This window comes from Tachyglossus aculeatus, chromosome 25 (assembly GCF_015852505.1).
Source record: "Tachyglossus aculeatus isolate mTacAcu1 chromosome 25, mTacAcu1.pri, whole genome shotgun sequence".
Lineage (NCBI taxonomy): Eukaryota > Metazoa > Chordata > Mammalia > Monotremata > Tachyglossidae > Tachyglossus > Tachyglossus aculeatus.
Genome location: NC_052090.1, coordinates 10,305,544 through 10,332,266, shown reverse-complemented (window position 1 = coordinate 10,332,266; position 26,723 = coordinate 10,305,544). Strand labels below are relative to the sequence as shown.

Sequence of the window (26,723 nt, the reverse complement as noted above, 5' to 3'; positions counted from 1 at the left end):
GCGCTGGGGTAGATACAAGCCAATCGGGGTGGACACAGTCCAAATCTCACGTGAGGCTCAGTCTTCATCTTATTTTATTTTATTTTGTTAGTATGTTTGGTTTTGTTCTCCGTCTCCCCCTTTTAGACTGTGAGCCCACTGTTGGGTAGGGACTGTCTCTATATGTTGCCAACTTGTACTTCCCAAGCGCTTAGTACAGTGCTCTGCACACAGTAAGCGCTCAATAAATGCGATTGATTGATTGATAGTATAAGCTCTTAACAAATACCATTAAAAAAAGAACAGATGTAGACTACCAACTTCAAAGCTCTCTAAATGATTTTATTCAAATCAAATTACAGCATTCTGAAAATGGGCTTTTCGCAGAAAGTTTCCATAAACAGGAAAATAATAGTAGTGACATAATCCCACAGGGTCTTCCATGCGATCATAATTATGTCTGAGGAGTATTCCTTTGAGGAGAATTTCATTTATGTCCAGGTGGCACGCTTTTAATAACTTCAGAATGTCGTATTCCGCTAAAAAGGAGAGGGAGTGATGAATGACAATCCTAAAGTTGTAAAGGCTGGAATTTGAACAAATCCCAACAAAATGGTCTAATTTTTGAACAAGACCCCTGCAACTAATTTTCCAAGGTAATCTGCAGATTACCTTCTGACCTTCACCCAAACCTTTAACCCAAGGGATTGTTTCACCTGCAGTATCAGTTGCAGATGTAATTGCTATCAAAGTCTCTGGGCCTTGGCTGAGAAAAACCATAAAACCTCGTAGCAAGCTGAAAAAACTCGGCTACATTTTAACAGCCACTCCTGGATAATCTCCGTTGTTTATCCAAGGGTTAAAACATCTTGGGGAATACATGAAAAAAAAACCTTTGCAATTTTTTTATTTACCTTCAAGATGGAATCTGAGAAGGACACAGGGTTTGCCAGAGAAGTGCTAGCAATGGAGCAGTATGGTTCTTCTTCAGTGTTGGCTTGTATTAAATGAATTTTTAGACTGTGAGCCCACTGTTGGGTCTCTATATGTTGCCAACTTGTACTTCCCAAGCGCTTAGTACAGTGCTCAGCACACAGTAAGCGCTCAATAAATACGATTGATTGATTGATTGATTGAATTTAGAGTTTGAGTGCCCCTGGGAGCCAGGATTCAATGGTTTATGCCCAATACTCCCTTCTCTACTGTAACATAAGGCTCCTTCCCCTTCCCCACCTACTCCCCTCCAGACCCTCCCCTTCCCAGCCCTGGAAGCAACATGGTCCATTGAGAAAAGTACAGTCCTGCGAGTCAGAAGACTTGGGTTCTAATCCTACCTCTGCCACTTTGCCTGCCGTGTGACCCGGAGAGAAGTTAACTGAACTTCTCTGTGTCTCAGTTTACTCATCTGTAAAAAAGGGACTCAATGCGTGTTCTCCTTTCTATGAAGATCTTAGCTCCAGATGGGGTGGGGACTTTGACCACCCTGATTATCTTATATCTACTCCAGTACTTAGTACAGTGCTAATTGAGCACTTAGCACAGTTATTATTATTTTAAGTGCTACTAACAGACCACCATTCCTCCTACCTTCAATGTCTGTCGAAAATCACATCTCCTCCAAGAGGCCTCGCCTCATTAATCCCTCCCACCCCACCCCCCACCTCCCCTATGCACTCAGATTTGCCCCTTTTAAGCACTTGATAGTCACCCCAACCTCAGCCTTGCAGCATCCCAGTGCATATCCTTTCATTCTGCTATTTCCTCTATCTGTGATTTATTTTAATGTCTGCCTCCCTCTCTAAGATGTAAGCTCCTTTTTGGAGGGGATCTTATTTACTAACTCTCTTCTATTTTCCTAGGCACTTAATATAGTGCTCTGCACACAATAAACACTCAGTACGTATCAGTTATTGAGCGATGGATTGGTCCTAAGTCCACAGAGGCACTGCCCCTTGACCCTACTACTAAGAGCTAAAGAAAATTAGTCCCCACGTTGCTGTGCTTCTCTGACAGTTTTCACCCCTACTACCTTGGCATTTGGCTTGAAAACTTTTATGACCGGAATTAAACACGTTATCCCCTCTGTTCTCAGTTCTCCATTTGCTAGAGGAGACCTGACCAGAGAATAGTCTGAAATACACCTGCAGTTATAAATTTTCCCAGCAACTTGGAATATATATATATATATATATATATATATATATATTATATTACTACTTACATTACTTACATTATATATGTATTACAGTAAATTTACATACATTTGTACGTTCATGTATGTCCTACTTACATTATATATATAATGTATATAATGCTTATATACATATATAATGTATGTATATATAATGTACATATAATAATATAATATAATATAATTAATATAATATATAATATATTATAATTAATATAATATAACACATCAATAACAATTATATATTATTTATGTTATATATGATATATATAATATATAGAGAAGCAGCATGGCTCAGTAGAAAGAGCACAGGCTTTGGAGTCAGAGGTCCTGGGTTCAAATCCCAGCTCTGTCAACTGTCAGCTGTGTGACTTTGGGCAAGTCACTTAATCAATCAATCAATCGTATTGATTAACTTCTCTGTGCCTCAGTTACCTCATCTGTAAAATGGGGATTCAAACTGTGAGCCCCCCGTGGGACAACCTGATCACCTTGTAACCTCCCCAGCGCTTAGAACAGTGCTTTGCACATAGTAAGTGCTTAACAAATACCATTATTAATAATAATAATAATAATATCAATATAATAATTTATAATTATATATTATCTAATGTATATAAAATGCTTGGGAAGAAGCATGACTGAGGGGCAGGAGCACAGGACTGGAAATCAGGAAATCTGGTCTCTAATCCTGGTCCTTAAGAGGTTCAACACTTATGTGAGCACCGTGTGGGACCCGAACTGTTTCTGATCCAGTTGCAATGTATAAACCTCAGCTCTTAGCCCAGTGCTTGGAATGTACAAATCACTTAACAAACACCACAATTATTCTTCTTAGGTCCGACTCTTCCCCATCTCTGTGTGTTGCCAAGTTGTACTTCCCAAGCGTTTAGTACAGTGCTCTGCACACAGTAAGCGCTCAATAAATACGATTGAATGAATGAATGGATATTGCTTGGATTAGGAAGAGAGAGGGAGAACGCCGGCCTAGCCTCCCACCTCCAGATGTCCAGGCCGGATATTGTTTCAGTTATTCATTGTCGTATTTATTGAGCGCTTAGTGTGTGCAGAGCATTGGACTAAGCGCTTGGGAGAGTACAAAACAGTAAGCAGACACATTCCCTGTCCACAGCGAGTTGTTTTGTTTCTGGATCTCCTCTGCATCCCTCCTCTCTTGATCTAGAAAGAGTTGAGCGCCACTTACATTTTCCAAAGTCAAATCTTGGATCCTTCGACGGTATTTCTTTTTGGTGCAATAGAAGGTGAGAAGAGTGATGATGAGCATGACAACGAATACCGAAATGGTCGAAGCAACTGTCGTGACAATGTTCTCCTGCCTGGTTCCTCTCTTCTCACACCTCTGGCCCAAATACCACCAGTCTTCCCCTGAGGGACACCTATGAAATAATCAGTTAATCAATTGGTGGTGTTTATTGAGTGCTTACTATGTGCAGAGAGACCGTGTCCAACCTGATTATCTAATATCTACCCCAGTGCTTAGAATAATAGTGAAAAATAGCACGGCAAGGAGGCCCGGGCCTGGGATTCAGAAGGTCATCATCATCAATCGTATTTATTGAGCGCTTACTGTGTGCAGAGCACTGGACTAAGCGCTTGGGAAGTACAAACTGGAAACATATAGAGTCAGTCCCTGCACAACAGTGGGCTCACAGTCGAAAAGGGGGAGACAAAACCAAACATACTAACAAAATAAAATAAATAGATATGTACAAGTAAAATAAATAAATAAATAGAGTAATAAATATGTACAAACATATTTACATATATATTATGAGGTCATGGGTTCTAATCGGCTCTGCCACTTGTCTGCTGTGTGGCCTTGGGAAAGTCACGTCACTTCTCTGGACCTCAGTTACCTCATCTGTAAAATGGGGATCGAGACTCTGAGCCCCACGTTGGACAGGGACTGTGTCCAACCCGATTTGCTTGTATCCACTCCAGTGCCTAGTACAGTGCCTGCTGTTCCCTTCCCTTGCCCTCCCCCTCCCCTCCCTTCACCTCCTCTTCCCTTCCCTTCTCTGCTTAGAGAAGCAGCGCGGCTCAGTGGAAAGAGCCCGGGCTTGAGAGTCAGAGGTCATGAGTTCTAACCCCAGCTCCACTACGTGTCTGCTGTGTGACCTTGGGCAGGTCACTTAACTTCTCTGAGCCTCAGTTACCTCATCTGTAAAATGGGGATTAAGACTGTGAGCCCCACGTGGGACAACCTGATCACCTTGTAAATTCCCCAGCGCTTAGAACAGTGCTTTGCACATAGTTAGCACTTAACAAATGCCATCATAATTAATCCCTTTCCCTTATCCCTTCTTTCCCTTTCCCTCCCCTCCTGTTCCTTCCCTTCCCTCACCTCACTGTCTCTTCACCTCCTCTTCCCTTCCCCTTCTCTCCTTCCTTCCCCTCCTCTTTCCCTCCCCTCCCTTCCCCTCCCTTTCCCTTCCCCTTCTCTCCCCTCCCTTCCCCTCCTCTTTCCCTCTCCTCCCTTTCCCTTATCCCTTCTTTCCCTTTCCCTCCCCTCCTGTCCCTTCCCTTCCCTCCCCTCACTGTCTCTTCACCTCCTCTTCCCTCCCCCTTCTCTCCTTCCTTCCCCTCCTCTTTCCCTCCCCTCCCTTCCCCTCCCTTTCCCTTCCCCTTCTCTCTCCTCCTTCCCCTCTTCTTTCCCTCTCCTCCCTTCCCCTCCTCTTTCCCTCCCCTCCCTTCCTCTTTGTGCTGGACCTGAGGTGACATTTTTGGTGTCTAAACAAAAACCCAGCTTGTTTTGGCAACCTGGATTCATTCATTCATTCATTCCGTCGTATTTATTGAGCGCTTACTGTGTGCAGAGCACTGTACTAAACGCTTGGGAAGTACAAATTGGCCACATATGAGAGGGTCCCTACCCACCAACAGGCTCACAGTCTAGAAGGGGGAGACAGACGCCAAAACAAACCGTGAATGAAAGGGACTCCGAAGAGAAAATCCTGGACTGTCCAGAGGAGCTGAGCTCTACTTATCAATCAATCAACCAATCAATTGTATTTATTGAGCGCTTACCACGTGCAGAGCAACCTCTCCCTACCCCTCCATGGTTTCCCAGCTCAGCTGTAGAAATCCATCAGGGTTATTGTTCATTTCACATTTCTCTCAGACTGATCGATCTGAGATCTATATATGTTGCCATTTTGTACTTCCCAAGCGCTTAGTACAGTGCTCTGCACATAGTAAGCGCTCAATAAATATGATTGATCTCTCTGCTTGCTATGGGCAGAGAACGCATCTGCTTATTCTAGTGTATTGCACTCTCCCAAGCGATTAGAATAGCGCTCTGAACATAGAAAGCGCTCAGCTGAGAAGCAGCATGGCTCAGTGGAAAGAGCAGGGGCTTCGGAGTCAGAGGTCATAGGTTCAAATCCCGACTCCGCCAATTGTCAGCTGTGTGACTCTGGGCAAGTCACTTCACTTCTCTGGTCCTCAGTTACCTCATCTGTAAAATGGGGATTTAAGACTGTGAGCCCCCCGTGGGACAACCTGATCACCTTGGAACCTCCCCAGCACTTGGAACAAATGCTTAACAAATGCTATTATTATTATTATTATTATTATTATAAATCCTTGATTGATCATTGATTCTAAATGGGGTCAAGGGGCCAATGGGCAGCAGCTCATTTTGGAGACTCTTGGCCTGGATTTGCTCGTTTTGGAGGAGATCTGACTCCAAATTTTCTTTTTCTTTTTCGGAAAAAATGTATCCCAATCAGTCTACAGCCAGTTATATTTATTGAGTGCTTAATGTGTACAGAGTACCATACTAAGCGCTTGGGAAAATGCAATATAACAGAGTTAGTGGGCAAGTTCCCTGCCCACAGTGAACTTCTAGAGGAGAAGCCTGACATTTTAGGGAAACATCATGGCTCAGTGGAAAGAACACGGGCTTTGGAGTCCGAGGTCATGGGTTCAAATCCCGGCTCCGCCACTTCTCAGCTGTGTGACTTTGGGCAAGTCACTTTTCTCTGGGCCTCAGTTACCTCATCTGTAAAATGGAGATTAAGACTGGGAGCCCCCCGTGGGATAACCTGATCACCTTGTAAACTCCCCAGGGCTTAGAACAGTGCTTTGCACATAGTAAGCGCTTAATAAATGCCATTATCTCCCCCTTTTAGACTGTGAGCCCACTGTTGGGTAGGGACTGTCTCTATATGTTGCCAGTTTGTACTTCCCAAGCGCTTCGTACAGTGCTCTGCACATAGTAAGCGCTCAATAAATACGATTGATGATGATGATGATGTTGGGTAGGGACTGTCTCTATATGTTGCCAGCTTGTACTTCCCAAGCGCTTAGTACAGTGCTCTGCACACAGTAAGCACTCAATAAATACGATTGATTGATTACTATAGATAAATAAATTATGGATATGTACACAAGTGCTTTGGGGCTGAGGGAGAGGTGAAGAAAGGGAGCTAATCCAAGTTGAAGCACGATGCAGAAGGGAGTGGGAGAAGAGGAAATGAGGCCTTAGAGAAGGCCTCTTGGAGGAGATGTGCCTTCAATTAATTCATTCAGTCATTTATTGAGTGCTTACTGTGTGCAGAGCACTGCACTAAGCGCTTGGGAAGTACAAGTCGGCAACATATAGAGACGGTCCCTACCCAACAACGGGCTCGCAGTCCAGAAGGGGGAGAGAGACAGCAAAACGAAACACGCGGACAGGTGTCAGGTCATCGGGATAAATAGAAGTAAAGCTAGAAAGTTAATAAAATCACTCATCCTATCCCACCTGGATTACCACATCAGCCTCGTTGCTGATCTCCCAGCCTGCTGCTTCTCCCCACTCCAGTCCGTACTTCCCTCTGCCGCCCAGATCATTTTTCTATTAAAATGTTCAGTACGTGTCACCCCGCTCCTCAAAAAACTGCAGTGGTTGTCCATCCACCTCCTCAATGGTGTCCCAGCCCATGCAGAGTTTGGGCCAGGGGACCGGCCGGCCGGCGGGTTACCTGCACTCTGTTTTGTTGTCTTTAGTGATGCAGACCCCTCCGTTCTCGCAATGCAGCGGGGAGCAGAGGTCGGCGACACCGGGCCCCGTCGAGGATGAAGAGACCTGGGTGGGCTGCGGCTGTGGCTGGGACTCCGCCAGGTGAGCTATATCTAAAAGAGAAAATATGTCAGGCTCCGCCAGCCATCCCATCCATCTATAAAGACATCCATCCATCCATCCATCCATTGAGCACTTATGTGGTCAGAGCGCTGGACCAAAAGCTTAGGAGAGCTAAATACAAGAGTTGGTAAAAATGTTCAAACTCCCAGGCTCTATCCACTACGGAAGCAGCGTGGTTAATCAATCAATCAATCAATCAATCAATCAATCGTATTTATTGAGCGCTTACTATGTGCAGAGCACTGTACTAAGCGCTTGGGAAGTACAAATTGGCATCACATAGAGACAGTCCCTACCCAACAGTGGGCTCACAGTCTAAAAGGGGGAGACAGAGAACAGAACCAAACATACCAACAAAATAAAATAAGTAGGATAGAAATGTACAAGTAAAATAAATAAATAAATAAATAGAGTAATAAATATGTACAACCATATATACATATATACAGGTGCTGTGGGGAAGGGAAGGAGGTAAGATGGGGGGGATGGAGAGGGGGACGAGGGGGAGAGGAAAGAAGGGGCTCAGTCTGGGAAGGCCTCCTGGAGGAGGTGAGCTCTCAGCAGGGCCTTGAAGGGAGGAAGAGAGCTAGCTTGGCGGATGGGCAGAGGGAGGGCATTCCAGGCCCGGGGGATGACGTGGGCCGGGGGTCGATGGCGGGACAGGCGAGAGCGAGGTACGGTGAGGAGATTAGTGGTGGAGGAGCGGAGGGTGCGGGCTGGGCAGGAGAAGGAGAGAAGGGAGGTGAGGTAGGAGGGGGCGAGGGGATGGACAGCCTTGAAGCCCAGGGTGAGGAGTTTCTGCCTGATGCGCAGATTGATCGGTTTAGTGTCAAGAGCATGGGCTTTGGAGTCAGAGGACATGGGTTCTAATCCTGGCTCCTCCATTCATCTGCTGTGTGACCTTGGGCTCGTCACCCTCTCCATCCCTCGCATCTTACCTCCTTCCCTTCCCCACAGCACCTGTATATATGTCTGTACATATTTATTACTCTATTTATTTTTTTATTTTACTTGTACCTATCTATCCTATTTATTTTACTTGGTTAGTGTGTTTGGTTTTGTTGTCTGTCTCCCCCTTCTAGACTGTGAGCCCACTGTTGGGTAGGGACTGTCTCTATATGTTGCCAGCTTGTACTTCCCAAGCGCTTAGTACAGTGCTCTGCACACAGTAAGCGCTCAATAAATACGATTGATTGATTGATTGATTGATTGATTGGGCAAGTCACTTAACTTCTCTGGGCCTCAGTTACCTTATCTGCAAAATGGGGATTAAGACTGTGAGCCCCCCGTGGGACAACCTGATCACCTTGTAGCCTCCCCAGCACTTAGAACAGTGCTTTGCTTATAGTAAGTGCTTAATAAATGCCATTATTAAATTATTAAGTCACTTCAATGCTCTTTGCCTCAGTTACCTCATGTGTGAAATGAGGATTAAGACCGTGAGCCCCACGTGGGACAGTCTGATTACCTTGTATCTACTCTAGTGCTTGGCACATAGTAAGCACTTAACAAATACCATTATTATTATTATTATTATTAAAACCCAGGTCACCTGCCTCCCAGCGTAGAGCCTCTTTCCACTAGGTCTGTTGCTCTGGGAGTCTCTCAACATTTGTGTGGCTGCAATGGGGATATTTTCTTGGAATTCAAAATGTTTTTCTTGCCTAGATGGGCCAGTGCTGAGCTGTGGAAGGGCGGACAAAATAATCCCATTTGACCTGAACTGGTTCCGCACACTTTGAACACCACAGTTTCACGGCACCTCATTTGAGTCCCATCCTGTTGACATAGAGAAGCAGCATGGCTTAGTGGAAAGAGCACGGGCTTGGGAATCAGAGGATGTGGGTTCTAATCCCTGCTCTGCCACGTGTCTGCTGTGTGACCTTAGGCAAGTGACTGCAGTTATCTGGGCCTCAGTTACCTCATCTGTAAAATGGTGATTGAAACTGTGAGCCCCACGTGGGACAGGGACTGTGTCCAACACGAGTTGCTTGTAACCATCCCAGAGCTTAGTACAGTGTCTGGCACAAAGTAAGCACTTAACAAATTCCATAATTATTATTATCATTATTCTCAGGCAGGAAACACTGGCAGTTTTAGTGAAATGGAAAAAAAATGCATCAGCTCCAACCACAAAACTTCTTCCTGGATTAAGTGGAAAATAGATGCAGAGTTTCCACCAATCAATAATATCTACTGATGGCTTCCACTGTTTAAAGCACTGTACTAAATGTTTTGAATAACACAATATACTTAGTAGACATGATCCCTGCTCTGAAGGAATTTACAGTCTTCTGCCAAGAAATACCCAAATCTCATACCTGGGAGGTTTTGAGCTCAAATGTTTAGGGATCAGGCCAGAAAAAGTCCATTACTTGTTTTATCTGGAATGTAAGATCTTTTTTTTTTCCTATAACACTTGTTAAGTGCTTACTCTGTGCCAAACACTCTACTAATCACAGGGAAAGATACAAGCTAATCAGGTTGACACAGTCCCTCACCCACATTGGGCTCGCAGTCTTAATCCCCATTTAACAGATAAGGTAAAGGAGGCTCAGAGAAGTGAAATTACTTGCTCAAGGTCACCCAGCAGACAAGTGGCAGAGCTGGGTTTAGAACCCAGGTCTTTCTGACTCCCAAGCATGTGCTCTATCTCAAAAATAAAAGGATGACTTTTATTTTTATTTCTCTGGCTTTCATTTCCATTCTACTCTCCCTTGTGCCTAGTAGAGTACTCAGGGCACAGCAGTTGCTCAATAAATCGGATGAATAGACGGATTGGTCACTAGCGTTCCTGTCCATTGTCAAACCTTCCACAGTCAAAAGGACATAAATGTCGTCTCCTTTGATGTATTCCCTGCTCCTCAGTCGGCTCTGGGTTATGAAAGCGGCGGTTCCTTTCCCAGGACCTCTTCTGAACTTTGTTCCATTAGGAAAGCTTTCTTCTTGTCCCACAATTGAAGGCCTATCCCAATAGAAGGTATCACCTGCAAAAGCAAATTAAAGTCGTTGATTGTTCTCTGCCAAACCAAGTTTATTAAGCAGTGGAGCATTCTATCCCTGGGAATACAGTTTAAAATTCCAGGTGGAAAGGACCCAACAAGATTTTCTTGGCCTGAGATCCTTTCTCTGGAAGATACGGGGGGTGGGAATGGGAAAAGTGGCCCGTCATTGTTCACCATGCTGAAATACCCTTGCATCCATCTCACCTCCCTTTGGGACCAGGTGAATATTGAGCTTTTCGCTTGCTTGTTAAAAAGAGATGGGGTTCTTTAGTATCCATAAGGGAAGGGTGGGAAATAACTACTTCCAACCAGGAAGAAAATACAATTTATGATGTGTCCCTCTTAGAGATTTTCTATTTGAAACTAGCTGTGTCAGTCCCTAAAAGTTGTATCAGTTGTTTTGTTCATCGTAATATTTATGCATATGAATGTCTGTCTCCCCCTCTAGACTGTTAGCTCATTATGGGCAGGACAAATGTCTGCTAATTTAATGATGGAATTTATTAAGCGTTTACTATGTGCAAAGCACTGTTCTAAGCACTGCTAATTCTGTATTGCACTCTCCCAAGTGCTTAGTACAATGCTCTGCACACAGTAACTGCTCAGTAAATACAATTACTTGACTGATTGATTGATAGAGTACAATGTAACAGAGTGGAGAGTAAGTTGCCTATCCACATTTGCCTTCTTGGCTTATTGTGAGAGGAGAGAGGAGAGACAAACTCTTCCAGAAGTTTAGGGACCCTCCGCCGCTAATCTCCTCACCGTGCCTCGCTCTCGCCTGTCCCGCCATCGACCCCCGGCCCACGTCATCCCCCGGGCCTGGAATGCCCTCCCTCTGCCCATCCGCCAAGCTCGCTCTCTTCCTCCCTTCAAGGCCCTATTGAGAGCTCACCTCCTCCAGGAGGCCTTCCCACACTCAGCCCCTTCCTTCCTCTCCCCCTCGTCCCCCTCTCCATCTCCCCCATCTTTCCTCCTTCCCTTCCCCACAGCACTTGTATATATGTATATATGTTTGTACACATTTATTACTCTATTTATTTATTTATCTTACTTGTACACATCTATTCTATTTATTTTATTTTGTTAGTATGTCTGGTTTTGTTCTCTGTCTCCCCCTTCTAGACCGTGAGCCCGCTGTTGGGTAGGGGCTGTCTCTATGCACACAGGGGCTGCACACAGTAAGCGCTCGATAAATACGACTGATTGATTGATTGATAGGGAAAGTAAATAATAATAATTGTGGTATTCATTAAGCCCTTACTATGTGCCAAGCACTGTGCTAAGCTCTGAGGTCAATATAATCAGATCAGACAGCTTTCCTGTCCCACATGGGACTCCCAGTCTAAGGGGAAGGTGGAACAGATCTTTTTTAATCCCCGTTTTACAGATGAGAAAACAGAGTAAGGGAAGTTAAGGGACCTGCCCAAAGCCACATAACGTGCAAGCGGTGGAGCTGGAATTAGAACCCTGGTCGCCTCACTCCTGCTGTCCTGTGGTCTTGCCGCTAGCCTAGACTGCTTCCCCAGGGATGTCAGCACTGCCAAGTTTTTCTGCTCTCGCTGCTTCCTCTCTGCTCAAAGCAAGGGTGCCTGGCCCAAGCGATAACGAATGCAAATCACTGACCCTTTTTCTCCTGGGGGTCCGTGGTCACACTCCTCTGATTAGACATGCGTCGCCGGATGTCAGGGTTCTGATCCAGGAGGGTCATGGTGGCCTGTTGCCAGGGACATGGCCATTTCAGCGAGTCGTCGTTAGCTCCAGAGATCAGGTAGAAGAAAATGCCGACGTTAACTGGATCACTGACCGTCAGCGAGATCTGAAAAGCGTATCCTTCAGGAGAGTAAAATGGGGGGCTGAATATATTTCCGTTCTGCAAGCTTGTGTCCGGGAGGTGTGTGAAATTTCGGATTCGCCAGGAGTGGTGAGGACACCGCGTCTCCGACAGGTTGATGTCATCGATCGAGAGACCGCCGGGAGACGTCCCGGCTCCTCGGACCCCTTCAAACACCACTCGGAATTTTGTGGACACGTTCAGTGGCACGTGGTAAAGTTGCCAGGTGCCTTCAGTTGCTCCTGCAAAGGAAGAATCCTCTGTTATTGTTATGGGCTTCAGAGTCAGGACTGAATTAAGACCCTCGTGGTGGGCCTCCAGACTCTTCAATTTGGGTCCCCCTCCTTCATGCTCTTCCCTTTTGCTCTGCCAGACTCCCCACCTCTACCAGGAAATGGGAGAGAAGCTGTGCGGCCGTGGATAAAGCACGCATCTGGGAATCACAAGGGCCTGGGTTCTAATTCCGTCTCCACCACCACCTATCTGCCGTGTGACCTACAACTGCAGTTTTGAGAAGATTGTGAAACCACTGTGAGCCCCGTGTTGAACGGGGACTGTGTCCAACTTGATTCGCTTGTATCCACCCCAGCACGTAGTACAGTGCCTGGCACATAGTAAGCATTTAACAAATACCGCAATTATTATTATTATTACCAGGAGACAGCCCCATTTGCTCACGCGGAATAGACAGCACAAGGAACCCCAGCCCTGCTTTCATTCAGAAGATGCTGAAGGGATTAGGAGGTACACCCATTCTGAGACTGTTGGTAGAGAGAAAGATCCTGCTTGCTAACCACCTGAACAAAAGAATAAACCTTGAGCTGCTCTGTGCAGAAGCATCTGAACAGTGCAGGTATTTTGAAGTCAGAGAAACTGACTTCAGGGGAGAGGGGAGCTTACCAACTAACCAGGAGGGGAAGCTATTTGCTGATCTGAATAACAGCATTTTTAGAACCTCCCCTGCTTCCTACCCGAAGCCCCACAGAGCCAGCTGGTGACATTATTTTAAGCTCCTGTCATCATCATCATTAATCGTACTTATTGAGTGCTTACTATGTGCAGAGCACTGTACTAAGCGCTTGGGAAGTACAAATTGGCAACATATAGAGACAGTCCCTACCCAACAGTGGGCTCACAGTCTAAAAGGGGGAGACTACCCCTCTGTGGATCAATCAACCAAGATTGCTCTTTTATGGTGGGGGTCGGGGATGGGGGGTATCTAAAATGGCAGCAGCAGGTAGAGATTTGTTCGTGTTTGTGTGTTTTATGTATGTGTTGACACACACACAATTGTGTGCAACTGATCCCTCTACCAAGAAGTTGAACAGGAGATTAAAGTTCTCACTCTGAAACCAAGCATAACTAATGAGGAGGGTGGGTCAAACCTTTTATTTCTTCCACGAGGTTTAGGGTTCCATTAACATAGGCTGAAGTGTACTCCCTGATCCAGATCTTCAACTTGTCATCTGGACTATCACTGCCGGAGTAGTAAAACTGAAGGCACTGAAAATTTCTCTTGGGGTAGAGTATTCGACTTTCCAAGAAAGCATTGCCGCCCTCTTGGACGTTGCTGCTGTTGAAGTGCATGAAGAAACCAGCATCTGTTAGAAAGTTCAAAGAAAGGATGGAGGGAAAAATAAAGATATAAATTGATTTAATGTTAACTGGTAATGTCAAAGTCAACTAGCTTCTCCAAGGGTTGCAACTTCTTTCCACTTACCTTTGTCTCTCTCATAGCTAGGTTATGAGGCAGTGAGGGCTAGCGGAAAAAGCATGGGACTGGGGACCCTGGACAAGTTACTTAACTTCTCTGGGCCTCAATTTCCTTGGTTCTAAAATGGGGATATGAAAAGTTGTGAGCTTTTTATGGGACAAGGTCCGCGTCCTTGAATTCCTATCCTGGAATTTAGCGTATAGTAAGTGCTTAATAATACCTTAAGTATTATTATTATTATTTTGCAAAATTTACTTAAAACTCCTCACTCTATTAATAACTTTAGACAGTGAGGAGTTCTAGATTGTAAGCTCCTTGTGGGAAGGGAACATGTCTACCAACTTGGTTGTATTGTAGTCTCCCAAACATTTAGTATGGTGCTCTGCAGACAGTAAGCGCTCAATAAAAAGGATTGATTGATTGACTGATTTTTGGACTGGTGGAAGATTGAACTACCAATTAAGAAGTACTAGTAATAGGCTTAGTGGAGGAGCAAAGGACAGTTCTGCCACTTGTCTGCTATATGACTTTGGGCAAATTAACTTCTCTGTGCCTCAGTTTCCTCATCTGTAAAATGGAGATTACTTGCTCTCCCTGAATTAGACGGTGAACCCTGTTTGGAACAGGCAATTTGACCTTTCATTCATTCATTCATTCAATCGTATTTATTGAGCGCTTACAGTGTGCAGAGCACTAGACTAAGCGCTTGGGAAGTATTAAGTAGGCAACATATAGAGATAGTCCCTACCCAACAACAGGCTCACAGTCTAGACCTTCTATCTATCTTCTAGACTGTAAGCTCACTGTGGGCAACCTGCTGCTATTATCATCTCTGTTGTATTGTGCTCTATTGTGTTTATTGTTATATTGTACTCTCCCAAGCTCTTAGTACAGTGCTTTGCACACAGTAAGTGCTCAGTAAACATGATGGAATGAATGAGTACTCTCCCAAGCGTTTAGTACAGTGCTCTCCACACAGTAAATGCTCAGTAAATATGATTGGTAGCACTTAGTACAGAGCTTGGCACATAGTAAATGTTTCACAAATCATTATTATTTTATATTTTCATTATATTTTATTAACAATCCACTCCTAGAAACCAGCTCTGTTCTTCAACCATCCGACTCAACGTCTGCCCCTACTGTGAGTGGGAGAAAGGATCTCATTGAAGAAAAAGCTGTTGAAGAGGCACTAAGGACAAGTTACCTTTGCACTGTCCCATGTTGGACTGATCGGCCTGTGGCCCATTGGAAATCCGGCTAACTCTCTCCCAGTCAGCAGTGTCCTCTGAACTTTGAATCATGCCGCACACGTTTTCCAGTTCGAAATTACATGAGTCCATAAAAGTGAGGGAGGAGGCTACAAAAGAGAAAAGCCGCTTAATGACTCTCTCAGCGTTGAATTGCCTGCTTATAAATGAAAATCAGCTGTACTTAACCACCCCTGCTATTTCTGCTCCTATTAGGAAGAGTATTTAGTAAGCATTAATAGGAGGTGCTGGGAAGGAAGTCCTTGGCTGAGGACTACACAGGGCCCCCGGTCCCTGAGGGGTTCAGGTAGGTGGATTTCTGGATTGCACCATTACAACCGAAATCGTCAAATGTTTCAGGAGCAATCCAGACTGCAAATGTGTGAATTTCCCTAGTATTTGGACTACCACGCATCTGGATATGTCGACTTCTAGGGCAATTATCAAAAGCCCCAGAAAATCAGCATGGCCTAATGGAAACAGCATGGGTCTAGACGTCTCAGAAGGACTCCTTGTATCCCGGTTCCGCCACTTGTCTGCTGTGCGATCCCGGGCAAGTCATTTCACTTCTCTAGGCCTCAGTTCCCTCATCTGTAAAATAGGGATTAAGACTGTGAGCCCCGTGTGGAATATGGACTGTGTCCAATCTGATTAGCTTGTATCTCCCCCAGCACTAGTACAGTGGCTGGGACATAGTAAGTGCTTAAGAAATACCATAAAAAAAGGCTTCCTGTTGGACCCGGATGCAAATCCTTTGACCAAGGAGCAGCCCAGAGATGCAGCAAATCGGGATGCAAGTCTGAATAAGAGCAAAGCAGTTTTGCCGGCCTGGGCGTCAGAAGGACCTGATTTCTAATCCCAGCTCTGCCACTTGCCTGCTGAGCAGGTCACTTCATTTCCCCACACCTCAATTTCTTCATCCGTAAAATGGGGATGTGATACCCCTTCTCCCTCCTACTTAGACTGTGAGCCCCATGTGGGACAGGGACTGTGTCCAACCTATCAAGTATCTACCTCAGCACTTAATGCAGGGCTTGTTATCTAGCAAGTGCTTAAAAAATACCACCATTATCATTACCACTGAGAGGTCTGAGTGCCAGAAGGGCAGGCTGGACACAGGTACCGCCTGCTTTGTGCCAGCTTTCTGTTTTGGATCCTGGGAAGTCCACCAGCTTTGTCACGGCCCAAGAACACTTCCTAGGAACAACCAAGTGGCCCCAGAGGGCTCTCAGAGAAGCCAAGATACTTACAGCAGTTGTACAACCGATTCACCTTTTCCAGGTCGTAATCACTGAAATCCATCCGTTGTCCGATCACGTCCAGGAAGTCATCGATCCTGGTGATGATGGTCGGTAATGTTCCGTTTTGGAATGCGGTCTTGCTGTAGTGCATCACGGATGTGTAATCATAGGGGGTGTTCAGGGAGCTTGATTTGGTGTCGTCATATAGGTTGAAATTATTCTCCTTTCCTAACATTTTGAAAAAAGAGCAGACAGTGCCCATGATTTGTAGACCCTTGGAGAGCGTAGTCCAGGGTCTTAAGATTGAGAAGGGAAAAATGCAACGGACCCGGAATGATTATGTATCATCTTTCTTTGCAGGTTGCAAAGTGATTCCCCAGGAGTGTGTTGAATGCTCTCCTTAGGTGGTCAAATGGTCAAGAAGCAGCACGGCATAGTGGATAGAGCATGGGCCTGGGAGTAAGAAAGATTTGGGTTCTAATCCCTGCTCCACCACTTATCTTCTGGGTGACCTTGGGCAAGTCACTTCACTCCTCTGGGCCTCAGTTCCCTCATCTGTAAAATGGGGATTAAGACTGTAAGCCCCACATGGGACCTGGACTGTGTCCAACTCTACTTTGTATCTACCCCAGCGTTTAGTTCAGTGCCTGGCACGTAGTAAGTGCTTAACGAATACCGTAATTGTTATTATTCATTCATGCATTCAATCAATCGTATTTATTGAGCGCTTACTGTGTGCAGAGCACTGTACTATTATTATTACCTGCTGTTATATCCTCTGAGCCATGGTCCCATTCCAAACTGCCGCATGGAGAGTGGAAGAGGAAAGGGTGGGTGTGTGAAGGTGGAAGAGTAAAGTGACTTGACCAAGGTCACATAGCAGACATATGGTGGGCTGATATTCGAACCCAGGTCTTTCTGGCTCATAGGCCCAGGCTCTACTCACTACCCATAAGATCAGGGTGCTGGTGAGATGGCCCAAGAAGACAAACTGAGAGCAGTGAGCCCCGGGAAATGTCCAGTTTACCAAGAGGATAATGGGTCTCCACTGCTTCATTGAGAAGCAGTGTCTTGTCTTGTCTTGTCTTACGCCGTTGAGTCGTTTCCGACCCATAGCGACACCACAGACACATCTCTCCCAGACGCCCCGCTATCCATCTGCAATCGTTCTGGTAGTGTATCCATAGGGTTTTCTTGGTAAAAATCCAGAAGCGGTTTACCATTGCCACCTTCCATGCAGTGAACTCGAGTCCACGCCCTCAATTCTCTCACGTGTCGCTGCTGCCCAGCACGGGTGAATTTTGACTTGTAGCAGATTAACTTCTACTCGCTAGTCACTGCCCAAGCTAGGAATGGAATGGGTAGGTCTCTGCTTGACTCCCCCTCCCATAGCCGAGACTGGCAACTCTCCAGGCGTGAGAGGCAGTGTGGCCTAGTGGAAAGAGCTCAAAGCTGGGAGATGGGAGAATCACGTTCTAAAGCTGATTTCACCATTTACCCGCTGCGTGTGACCCTAGGCAAGTCACTTGACTTCTCTGTGCCCCAGTTTTCTCATCTGTAAAAGCAGCCTAAATACCTGTTCTCCCTGCCCCTTCAACTGAGAGGTTTGTATGGGACGAGAATGGTTTCCAATCTGATTACCACCTACCCCAGTGCTCAGCACAATGCTTGGCCCATAGAAAGCACGCAACAAATACCACAAATATTACTGAAGAGAAACAAACGGGGCCTCTTTATCTTGAGCGTTTGGGAATGACATATGGACTTGTCTTGCCTCACATAGTTTACTGCAAATGGGAAGCCAGAGGTGATGGAACCATCATCCCTGTATGTTGCCAATTTGTACTTCCCAAGCGCTTAGTACAGTGCTCTGCACATAGTAAGCGCTCAATAAATACGATTGATGATGATGATGATGATCATCCCGAGGAAGGTGGCCTGTGGAGCATCTCGTGGAACGTAAGCATGAAAGACAATGCGGGGGCGGATAAACCCGAGAAGCAATGGGGCCAAGTAGAAAGAGCATGGGCCTGGAGCAAAGGGCCTAGGTTCTAATTACAGCTCTGCCAATTGCCTGCTGTGTGATCTTGGCAAACCATTCATTCATTCATTCAATCGTATTTATTGAGCGCTAACTGTGTGCACAACACTGTACTGAGCGCTTGGGAAGTACAAGTCAGGAACATATAGAGACGGTCCCTACCCAACAACGGGCTCACAGTCTAGAAGGGGGAGACAGACAACAAAACAAAACATGTAGGCAGGTGTCAAAATGGTCAGAACAAATAGAATTAAAGTTGTATGTATATCATTAACAAAATAAAGAGAATTGTAAATATGTACAAGTAAAATAAATGGAGTAATAAATCTGTACAAATATATATACAAGTGCTGTTGGGAGGGGAAGGAGGTAGGGCGGGGGGACGGGGAGGAGGAGAGGGAAAAGGGGGCTCAGTCTGGGAAACCACTGAACTCTGTGCCTCAGTGTCCTCAACTATAAAATGGGTATTCGATACCTGTTACCCCTCCTATTTAGACTGTAAGCCCCATGTGGGACAGGGTCTGTGTCCAAGAAGAAGGAGAGGAAAAGGAGAAGAAGAGTATTTAAGTGCTTACTATGTGTAAAGCACTGTTCTAAGCATTGGAGAAGATACAAGTTAATCGGATCAGACACAGTCCCTGTCACAATCTAAGCAGGAGGGGGAACAGATATTGAATCCCCATTTTACAGATGAGGTAACTGAGGCCCAGAGAAGTGAAGTCGCTTGCCCAAGTTCACAAGGCAGGTAGGAGGGGGAACAGATATTGAATCCTCATTTTACAGATGAGGTAACTGAGACCCAGAGAAGTGAAGTCACTTGCCCAAATCCACAAGGCAGGTAGGAGGGGGAACAGATATTGAATCCTCATTTTACAGATGAGGTAACTGAGGCCCAGAGAAGTGAAGTCACTTGCCCAAGTTCACAAGGCAGGTAGGAGGGGGAACAGATATTGAATCCTCATTTTACAGATGAGGTAACTGAGGCTCAGAGAAGTGAAGTCACTTGACCACGTTCGCACGGCAGGCACATGGCGGAGCTGGGATTGGAACCCAGATCCTCTGACCCCCATGCCCGTGCTATGTCAATAACAATAATAATAATAATAATAATAATAATAATAATAATAATAATAATAATAATAACGATAACCTACCGGCCTGGATCCGGTCCCACATGATCATGACATAGTCATCCCGATCTGCCCGCGACTGCTCGTGCCAGAATCCCAAGGCGTGGAGGAACTCGTGCTGGACGGTTCCGATCCGGTCACAGTTGTCTCCGATGGAGAGTTCTTGCTTGCCCTTATGCTGATTTCCTACCGAGGACCAACAGCTGATGGTGGCGATGGGGAATGAAAAGGAGAGTCAGAGGAGGCCCCTTCCATGTCCTGTGGTTCTGGCTGGTCCTCACCGCCTTCCCCGCTGAACTCTGGGGGTTCAGTACAGTCCAGCTGGGGCCTCCCCCCACTCCCTGACCTTGCCCTTTCTCGGCCAAGCAGAGAACACGGACCGATCGGTTTCCGCATCTGTAAAATGGGCTCAGCGTCGGTAAGTCACGTGTGGAGAAGGGACTGTGTTGGATCTCATAACGAAGGACAGAGTGTGTATTGAACAGCGGGAGTTTTGGGGTGTGGTGGTATGGGTTGGGGGGCCCAGGGGACACTTGGTCAGGAAAAGCAGCATAGCCTAGTGGAAAGAGTGTGAGTCTAAAGATTTGTATTTCCCAAGCGCTTAGTACAGTGCTCTGCACATAGTAAGCGCTCAATAAATACGATTGATGATGATGATGATGACTTGGGTTCTAATCCCAGCTCAACCGCTTGCCCGCTGTGGGGTCTTGGGGAAGCCACCTAACTTCTCTGTTCCTCAACTTCCTTAGCTGTAAAAGTAGGAGAATCTCCCTCCTACTTGGGCTGTGAACCCCAAGTGGGACAGGGACGTTGTCCAACGTAATAATAATAATAATGATGGCATTTATTAAGCGTTTACTATGTGCAAAGCACTGTTCTAAGCGCTGGATGATAATCTCGTATCTACCCCAGTGCTTAGAATAATGCTGGACATATAGTAAGCACTAAATAAAATATTTTATTAAATTCTAATTATTATTGCTAATAATAATAGTACTTGCTAAGTGCTTACTTTGCGCCAAGCACTGTTTTAAGCTCTGGGGTAGATACAAGTTAATCAGGTTGGACACAGTCCCTGTCCCAGATGGAGCTCACAGTCTTAATCCCCATTTTACAGATGAGGTAACTGAGGCCCAGAGAAGTGAAGTGACTTACCCAAGGTCCCACATCAGACATGTGGCGGAGCCAGGTCCTTCTGACTTCCCGGGCCTGGGTTCTAATCACAAAGCCACACGTATGTCATCAACTCTGCAGGCTCCAGTTCCTGGTTCCTCTTTACTGACCAAAGCAAGTCAGGGGGAAGAAAGTCTAAGAGCCCCAACTTGTTTTTTCTCCAAGAAAATGGATCAGAGCAAGATTGCACATTGCGGCCCTCATTTGGGCCATCCCGCCTCTTCCCCCAAGGAGACACAGCCCTGGTGACAAGCTTAACTTTAAAGGGAGCGTTCTTTTGCTGTGGGGAAAGAGTGCACAAGGCTTCCGTCGGGAAAAGGCAAAGGAAAAATCACTACCACCTTCTTCCCACCCTGACCAGGAGCCAGAGAGCACTCCTCTGAAATAAAGAGTCAGCAATGTTCTCCACAGCCGAATAGAGGCAGAGCTTCGAGCTCTGGGGCTGAAGTTTTTCAGAGAAGCTGAACGCAAGTGCAGGGAGAACAGTTTATTGCTCCAGCAGCAATCAAAATAATCTCACCACCTGCTTTCGGGGCCTAAAGGTAACGTTGGCCCCAAGACATCTGTTTTTCTCTTCCCCCTAAGTTCAGAGGTTCATCTGCCGCCTCCCATAACTAGAGGGTCAGGAATCTGTTGTTCTCTTCCTCCTACTTTCAAAAGTCAGCCGTGTGACTTTGGGCAAGTCACTTAACTTCTCTGTGCTTCAGTTCCCTCTTCTGTAAAATGGGGATGATGACCGTGAGCCCCACGTGGGACAACCTGATCACCTTGTATCCCCCCAGCGCTTAGAACAGTCCTTTCCACATAGTAAGTGCTTAGCAAGTACCATCATTATTATTATTATTATTATCATTATTATTAAGAGGGGGAGACAGATATGTATCTGAGTGCTGTGGGGTGCATATCAAGCGTTTAAGGAATATAGATCCAAGTGCGTAGATAACACAGAAGGGAGAGGGAGTAGGGAAAAGAGACCTTAATTGGGGAATGCCTCTTGGACGAGATGTGATTTGAATAACGCTTTGAGGGTAGGAAGAGTGGTAGTTTGTCATAGCAATGGTTTTCCCTCCCTAGGACATCCCAGGGTCGCTGAGTTCCGAGAAGCAGTGTGGCCTCGTGGAAAAACAAAGGCCTCGGAGTCAGAAGACCTGGGTTCTAATTCTGGCTCTGCCACATGTCTCATGTGTGACCTTGGGCAAACCACTTAACCTCTCTGTGCTTCAGTTCCCTCCTCCGCAAAATGGGGATTCAGTACCTGGGCCATTGGCCAACTATGAACACAGACAGCACGGTTTCAATCAGCAGCCTCTGCCGCCACTGCCAGGAAGCGAAATTTCACAAAACCAGTGAGCGTTTCTGAAAGAAAAGCATCTCTGGGAATTAATATGAGGATCTGCGTCCAGGGGGCTCAGGGCACGGGGAGGCTGGAGGTGGGCAGATCGGGCCTTGGATTAGGCCTCTGGCTGCCTTTCTGATGGCCACAAAAGTGGAGTTCTAAATCAGGACACATCTCCGCTCTGTCGACAATGATATTTACTGAGCACTTACTGGGTGCAGAGCACTGCACTGAGTCCCTGGGAGAGTACGATACAGTTGATAGGCACGATTCCTTCCCTCAAGTTGCTTACCACCCATAAGGGCACGGTGAAATCATCCTTCACCACCACCAGGGTTTCAGCAGATCAGTGAATCCTCCGGCTCGGGAGATCAGACACGGCCACTAAAGAGTGCTTTGCAGTACGTATTTCAAAGACTCATTCTTCCTCTTACCCGCTTCCCTTGAACACAGATATATAGTTAGCTTCGCCTTCCCAAGGTTTGAAGTCGATGCACGTTTTTAGGCGGTATCTCTCAAAGGCATTGAGAATGACTCCCTTAGCATTCATTTCTGCAGGAAACAACGGACAGAAACGTTCCTGTAAAAGTCATCAACTACCCTCCTGAAATGGAGGTTGTCCAAGCTATGGCCACTGACCACTGAAATAGCCCATGCTAGTTGTTGTAGCTCCTCTAGATAACTTTCTGAGGTGGCATACATCTGTCTCGTTTAGGGCTCAGCCACTGCAAATATTAGCTATGATGTGTTAGATACTTTAGAGAAGCAGAGTGATTTCATGGCAAAAGAATGGGCCTGGGTTCTAATACTGGCTCTGCCCCTTGCCTACTTGCCTGAGACCTTGGGTAAGTCACTTAATTTATCTGTACCTCGATTTCCTCATTTATAAAATAGAGATGATATACCTGTTCTCTCTTCCCTCTTAAACTGTGAGCCCCATGTGCGACAGTGACTCATCCGATCTGACTGCACAGTATACTGCATAGCACATAGGAAGCACTTATACAATTATACGTATACAGTTACAATTTACAATTATACTTATACAGTTGTTATATGGTATAATTATACAATTATACTTATACAGTTATTATATGGTAACTTTAGAATGCTTTATTGTTTACTTTTCCCTCAAACTTCCCCCTTCAGGGCTCCCTAGCCATGGGAAATGTTTTGTCCAAGACTTTGCCTCAAGGAATTTCCCACCTGGATAACCATGTTCCAAAAGGATGCCTCACTGATTTCGGGGAACTGAATGGAATGCTGCCCACCCTCCATCTTTGCCAAAAGGAAGTGAGTTGGGGTAAGGGGTGTCAAGAGAGCGTGCGGTTGCTTGTAGTTTGTTCTCAATTTAAACTTAAATCTTGGGGATTTTCCCTGGGATTCACCCCCTGCAAGAAAAAAAACCTTTGAGCATTAACTTTAAACTGAACAGGGGCATCTGCTTGAACTCTGGGATGCTGACTGTCTGTGGGCAACGAATGCAGTAACATTGGAACTTCGGAGGGTAATGTAAATCTGTTCTTTCATAGAGGTGGTTGGGTTCAAGAGGGAATCAGGCACGCTCTCTCCCAAACAAATTCTCCTCTTTCTTGAGAGGTACCTAAGACCAGGTCTTCAGGGCCAGAGGGACAATGATTTGGTCAAAAGACACAATTATTTTGTTCATTTTCAGGGTGCCCTTAACCTTTCATATCTCCACCTACCCAACCGTACCCAACCTATTCATTGTGGAAATTAGAGCAAATTGAGCTAAAAAAACTGACCTTGAGAAATTAAGGGAGAAAGAAAGTCAGAGAGAGGGAGGCAGAGACAGAGAAAGAAAACTACTTCATAATATATGAGCTAAAATAGCCAACTAAAGTTATGTTGTTGGCCTGAATTGACCAAGTCTCAAAATGAATTCCCTAACCAAATGAACAATTCCTCATTCACTGTGCAACTGTTTTCCCTTTCCTCCATCCTTTTTACAAAAAAAACCTGCCAAAATGTAGTTTAAAAACCATAGTCCGTCAGTCAATCAGTCAATTACATTTATTGAGCACTTACTGAGTGTAGGGCATTGTACTAAATGACTACAATATAACAGAGACATTCCCTGCCCATAATAAGCTTACAGTCTAGAGGGGGAGACAAACATTCGTATAAATAAATAAAATTACAGATATGTACATAAGTGCTGTGGGGCTGGGAGAGAGGATGAATAAAGGGAGCAAGTCATGGCAGTGCAGAAGGGAGTGGGAGAAGAGGAAAGGAGGGCTTAGTCAGGAAAGGCCTGGAGGAGATGTGCCTTCAATAAGGATTTGAAGGTGGAGAGAGCAACTCAGATATGAAGAGAGAGGGCATTCCAGGGCAGAGAAAGGACATGGGAGAGAGGTCAGTGGAGAGATAGATGAGATCAAGGTACAGTGAGAAGGTTGGTCTTAGAGAAGCAAAGTGGGAGGGCTGTAGTAAGAGGTCATGAGTTCGAATTCTGGCTCCGCCACTTGTCAGCTGTGTGACTTTGGGCAAGCCACTTAACTTCCCTGTGTCTCAGTTCCCTCATCTGTAAAATGGGAATTAGGACTGTGAGCCCCAAGTGGGACAATCTGATCACCTTGTATCCCCCCCCTCAGCACTTAGAACGGTGCTTTGCACATAGTAAGCGCTTAATGAATACCACCGTTATTATTATTATTAGGGAGGTGAGGTAGGAGGGGGCAAAGTGATTGAGTGGGTTAAAGCCAATGGAAAGGAGTTTCTGTTTGATGCGGAGGTGGATGGGCAACTACTGGAGGTTCTTGAGGAGTGGAGGACAATGGCTTGAACGTTTTTGAAGGAAAATAATTGGGGCAGCAGAGTGAAATATGGACTGAAGTGGGGAGAGATAGGCGGCAGGGAGGTTAGCAAGGAGGCTGATACAGTCATCAAGGGGAGATAGGATAAATGCTTGAATTAACATGGTAGCAGTTTGGATAGAGAGATAAGGGCAGATTTTAGCCATGTTGTGAAGGTCGAACCGACGTGTGATTGTGCTAGTTTTGAGCAGAAGAAGATGATCACAGTACCCACCCAAGCTATCCTCGAGGACATAGGGAATGATGTGGGGCCATCTGAACTTATCACCAATAATGGAGTTCCGATCTTGACCCTAAAGGCAAAGAGATGAAGAAAAATGCAAAATGCATATTCATGTGTGAGCTGGAAGGCGCTTTAAGGAGCAATCTGTTTACAGCAAGCATAGACAACAAGGACTGGATATAGTCCTAAATACAGTTCTGAGCCTCTCTCACCCCTGGCCAGGTACTGCCAGGCACAAATCAGAGGAGCACACAGATGATTTCTCAGTAATTCAGACTGGAATCTGTTCCTTCAGCAGGACAAAGGAGCATTGCCAAGTGTGTGTGAGGAACGATGTTTGAAAGAGAAGAAATCACCATCACTGGCATGGACTCCTGGAGCAAATTTACTTCTACGCAGAACAGTTGTACACCGAGAGGGAATTACAAATGAAATCTCCAGAGTTCACGTCCAAGCCCGCCAGGCCTTTAGTGGGGGTGGGGAGTGGGGGAGAGGAGGGGCGGCCACTTCTGTGGGAAGACGGCCTTCAAGCCGCCGTCCCTCCGCTTACAGGAAATCCGAACAACGGAAAGGAGATGATGTTATTAGGAACCGAGTAATTTTTCTCAAATGCAATTTGCTTAGGTGGAGTGGGCAAATCTACCTCCGAGTGATTGAGGTCAATTCTGGCCCAGCTGCAGATTATGTGGTTTAACCCAGTCCCTGCTGGTTCATCCGTTTCAGGCCGGGGGACCCGCCACGTGAGAAAAACTCCCCTGCACGGGCTTTCTGACTCACCCTGCCAAATACGATGTCTCCCTCAAAAAGATCCAGGCCCAGTGCTGAGAGGGAAGAGGAGAATCCGCGTTAGTCAACGGAGAGCAGAGCTCGCGTCAGGCAAGGGGCTGTGGGGTGGGGTGAGAAGGGGAACAGGCCAACCTGAATTGATGTCGAATATATCCCGGTCAACCCCACCATCCACGTCTTCGACTGCAAAAGCAAATGAACGGATAGATCAATCCCTGCCATTACAGGGGAAGGAAAATCTCTGAGACGCTGATTGCTAAATTACAAATCCGAAGTTATCGCTGCCGGGGGCCGCTGCCACGGCTTGTTTATGGAGGGGGAAATGGCAGTGGGCTTTGGGAGGAAGAAATTGATCCTCCAGAAGTGCTGATTGAACAGAAAGCGTCATGGGCACTCAGGCCTAGCTGGCCCTGCTGGCTTTTTGCCTGTGGGTTTCTAACATTCAGACTCTTGCCTACGAAAGCAGCATGCCCGTCTCCCAGCCCCCACTGAGGAGTCTTATCGGGGATCTGTCACCCTTCCCACAACCTAGCCCCTACTGCGCTTAATGCAGTACCATCATCTTCGGAGCCAGTCAGCCAGTGAAGTGACAGCTTTCCGAAAGGCCCTTCTCCACTTCCCGGCCACGTGTCAGCCTTCTCAGCTGCCCCACCGTGAGAGGACGAAGATGTCACTGTCGGTCGTGGCATCTCCAAATATGAAGAAATGTGTGCAGGTGTGACTGGGTATATCCTCGTAACCACAACTTTCCTGAGGTGGCAAATGAATCCGACATTTGCCAAAGATACTCCCTGCTGGAGGGGTGGGCGACTACCGCGTGCCCACCGGCACATG

The 26,723-nt window shown here is 46.0% G+C and overlaps 1 protein-coding gene across 1 annotated transcript; it reads right to left on the bottom strand.

Moving 5' to 3' along the window:
• Nucleotides 1–300: 300 nt before the first annotated feature.
• Nucleotides 301–26,723, bottom strand: MEP1B (meprin A subunit beta). Its single transcript, XM_038766684.1, has 14 exons — nt 26,446–26,723; nt 26,022–26,072; nt 25,881–25,924; nt 25,095–25,173; nt 22,478–22,595; nt 19,559–19,737; nt 16,373–16,591; nt 15,080–15,232; nt 13,544–13,759; nt 11,951–12,400; nt 10,130–10,306; nt 7,159–7,309; nt 3,375–3,567; nt 301–518 (listed from the first exon to the last, which is right to left on the bottom strand). Exons 1-14 carry the CDS (start codon nt 26,720–26,722, stop codon nt 501–503), a joined length of 2,325 nt encoding a protein of 774 aa, XP_038622612.1. The 5' UTR covers nt 26,723; the 3' UTR covers nt 301–500.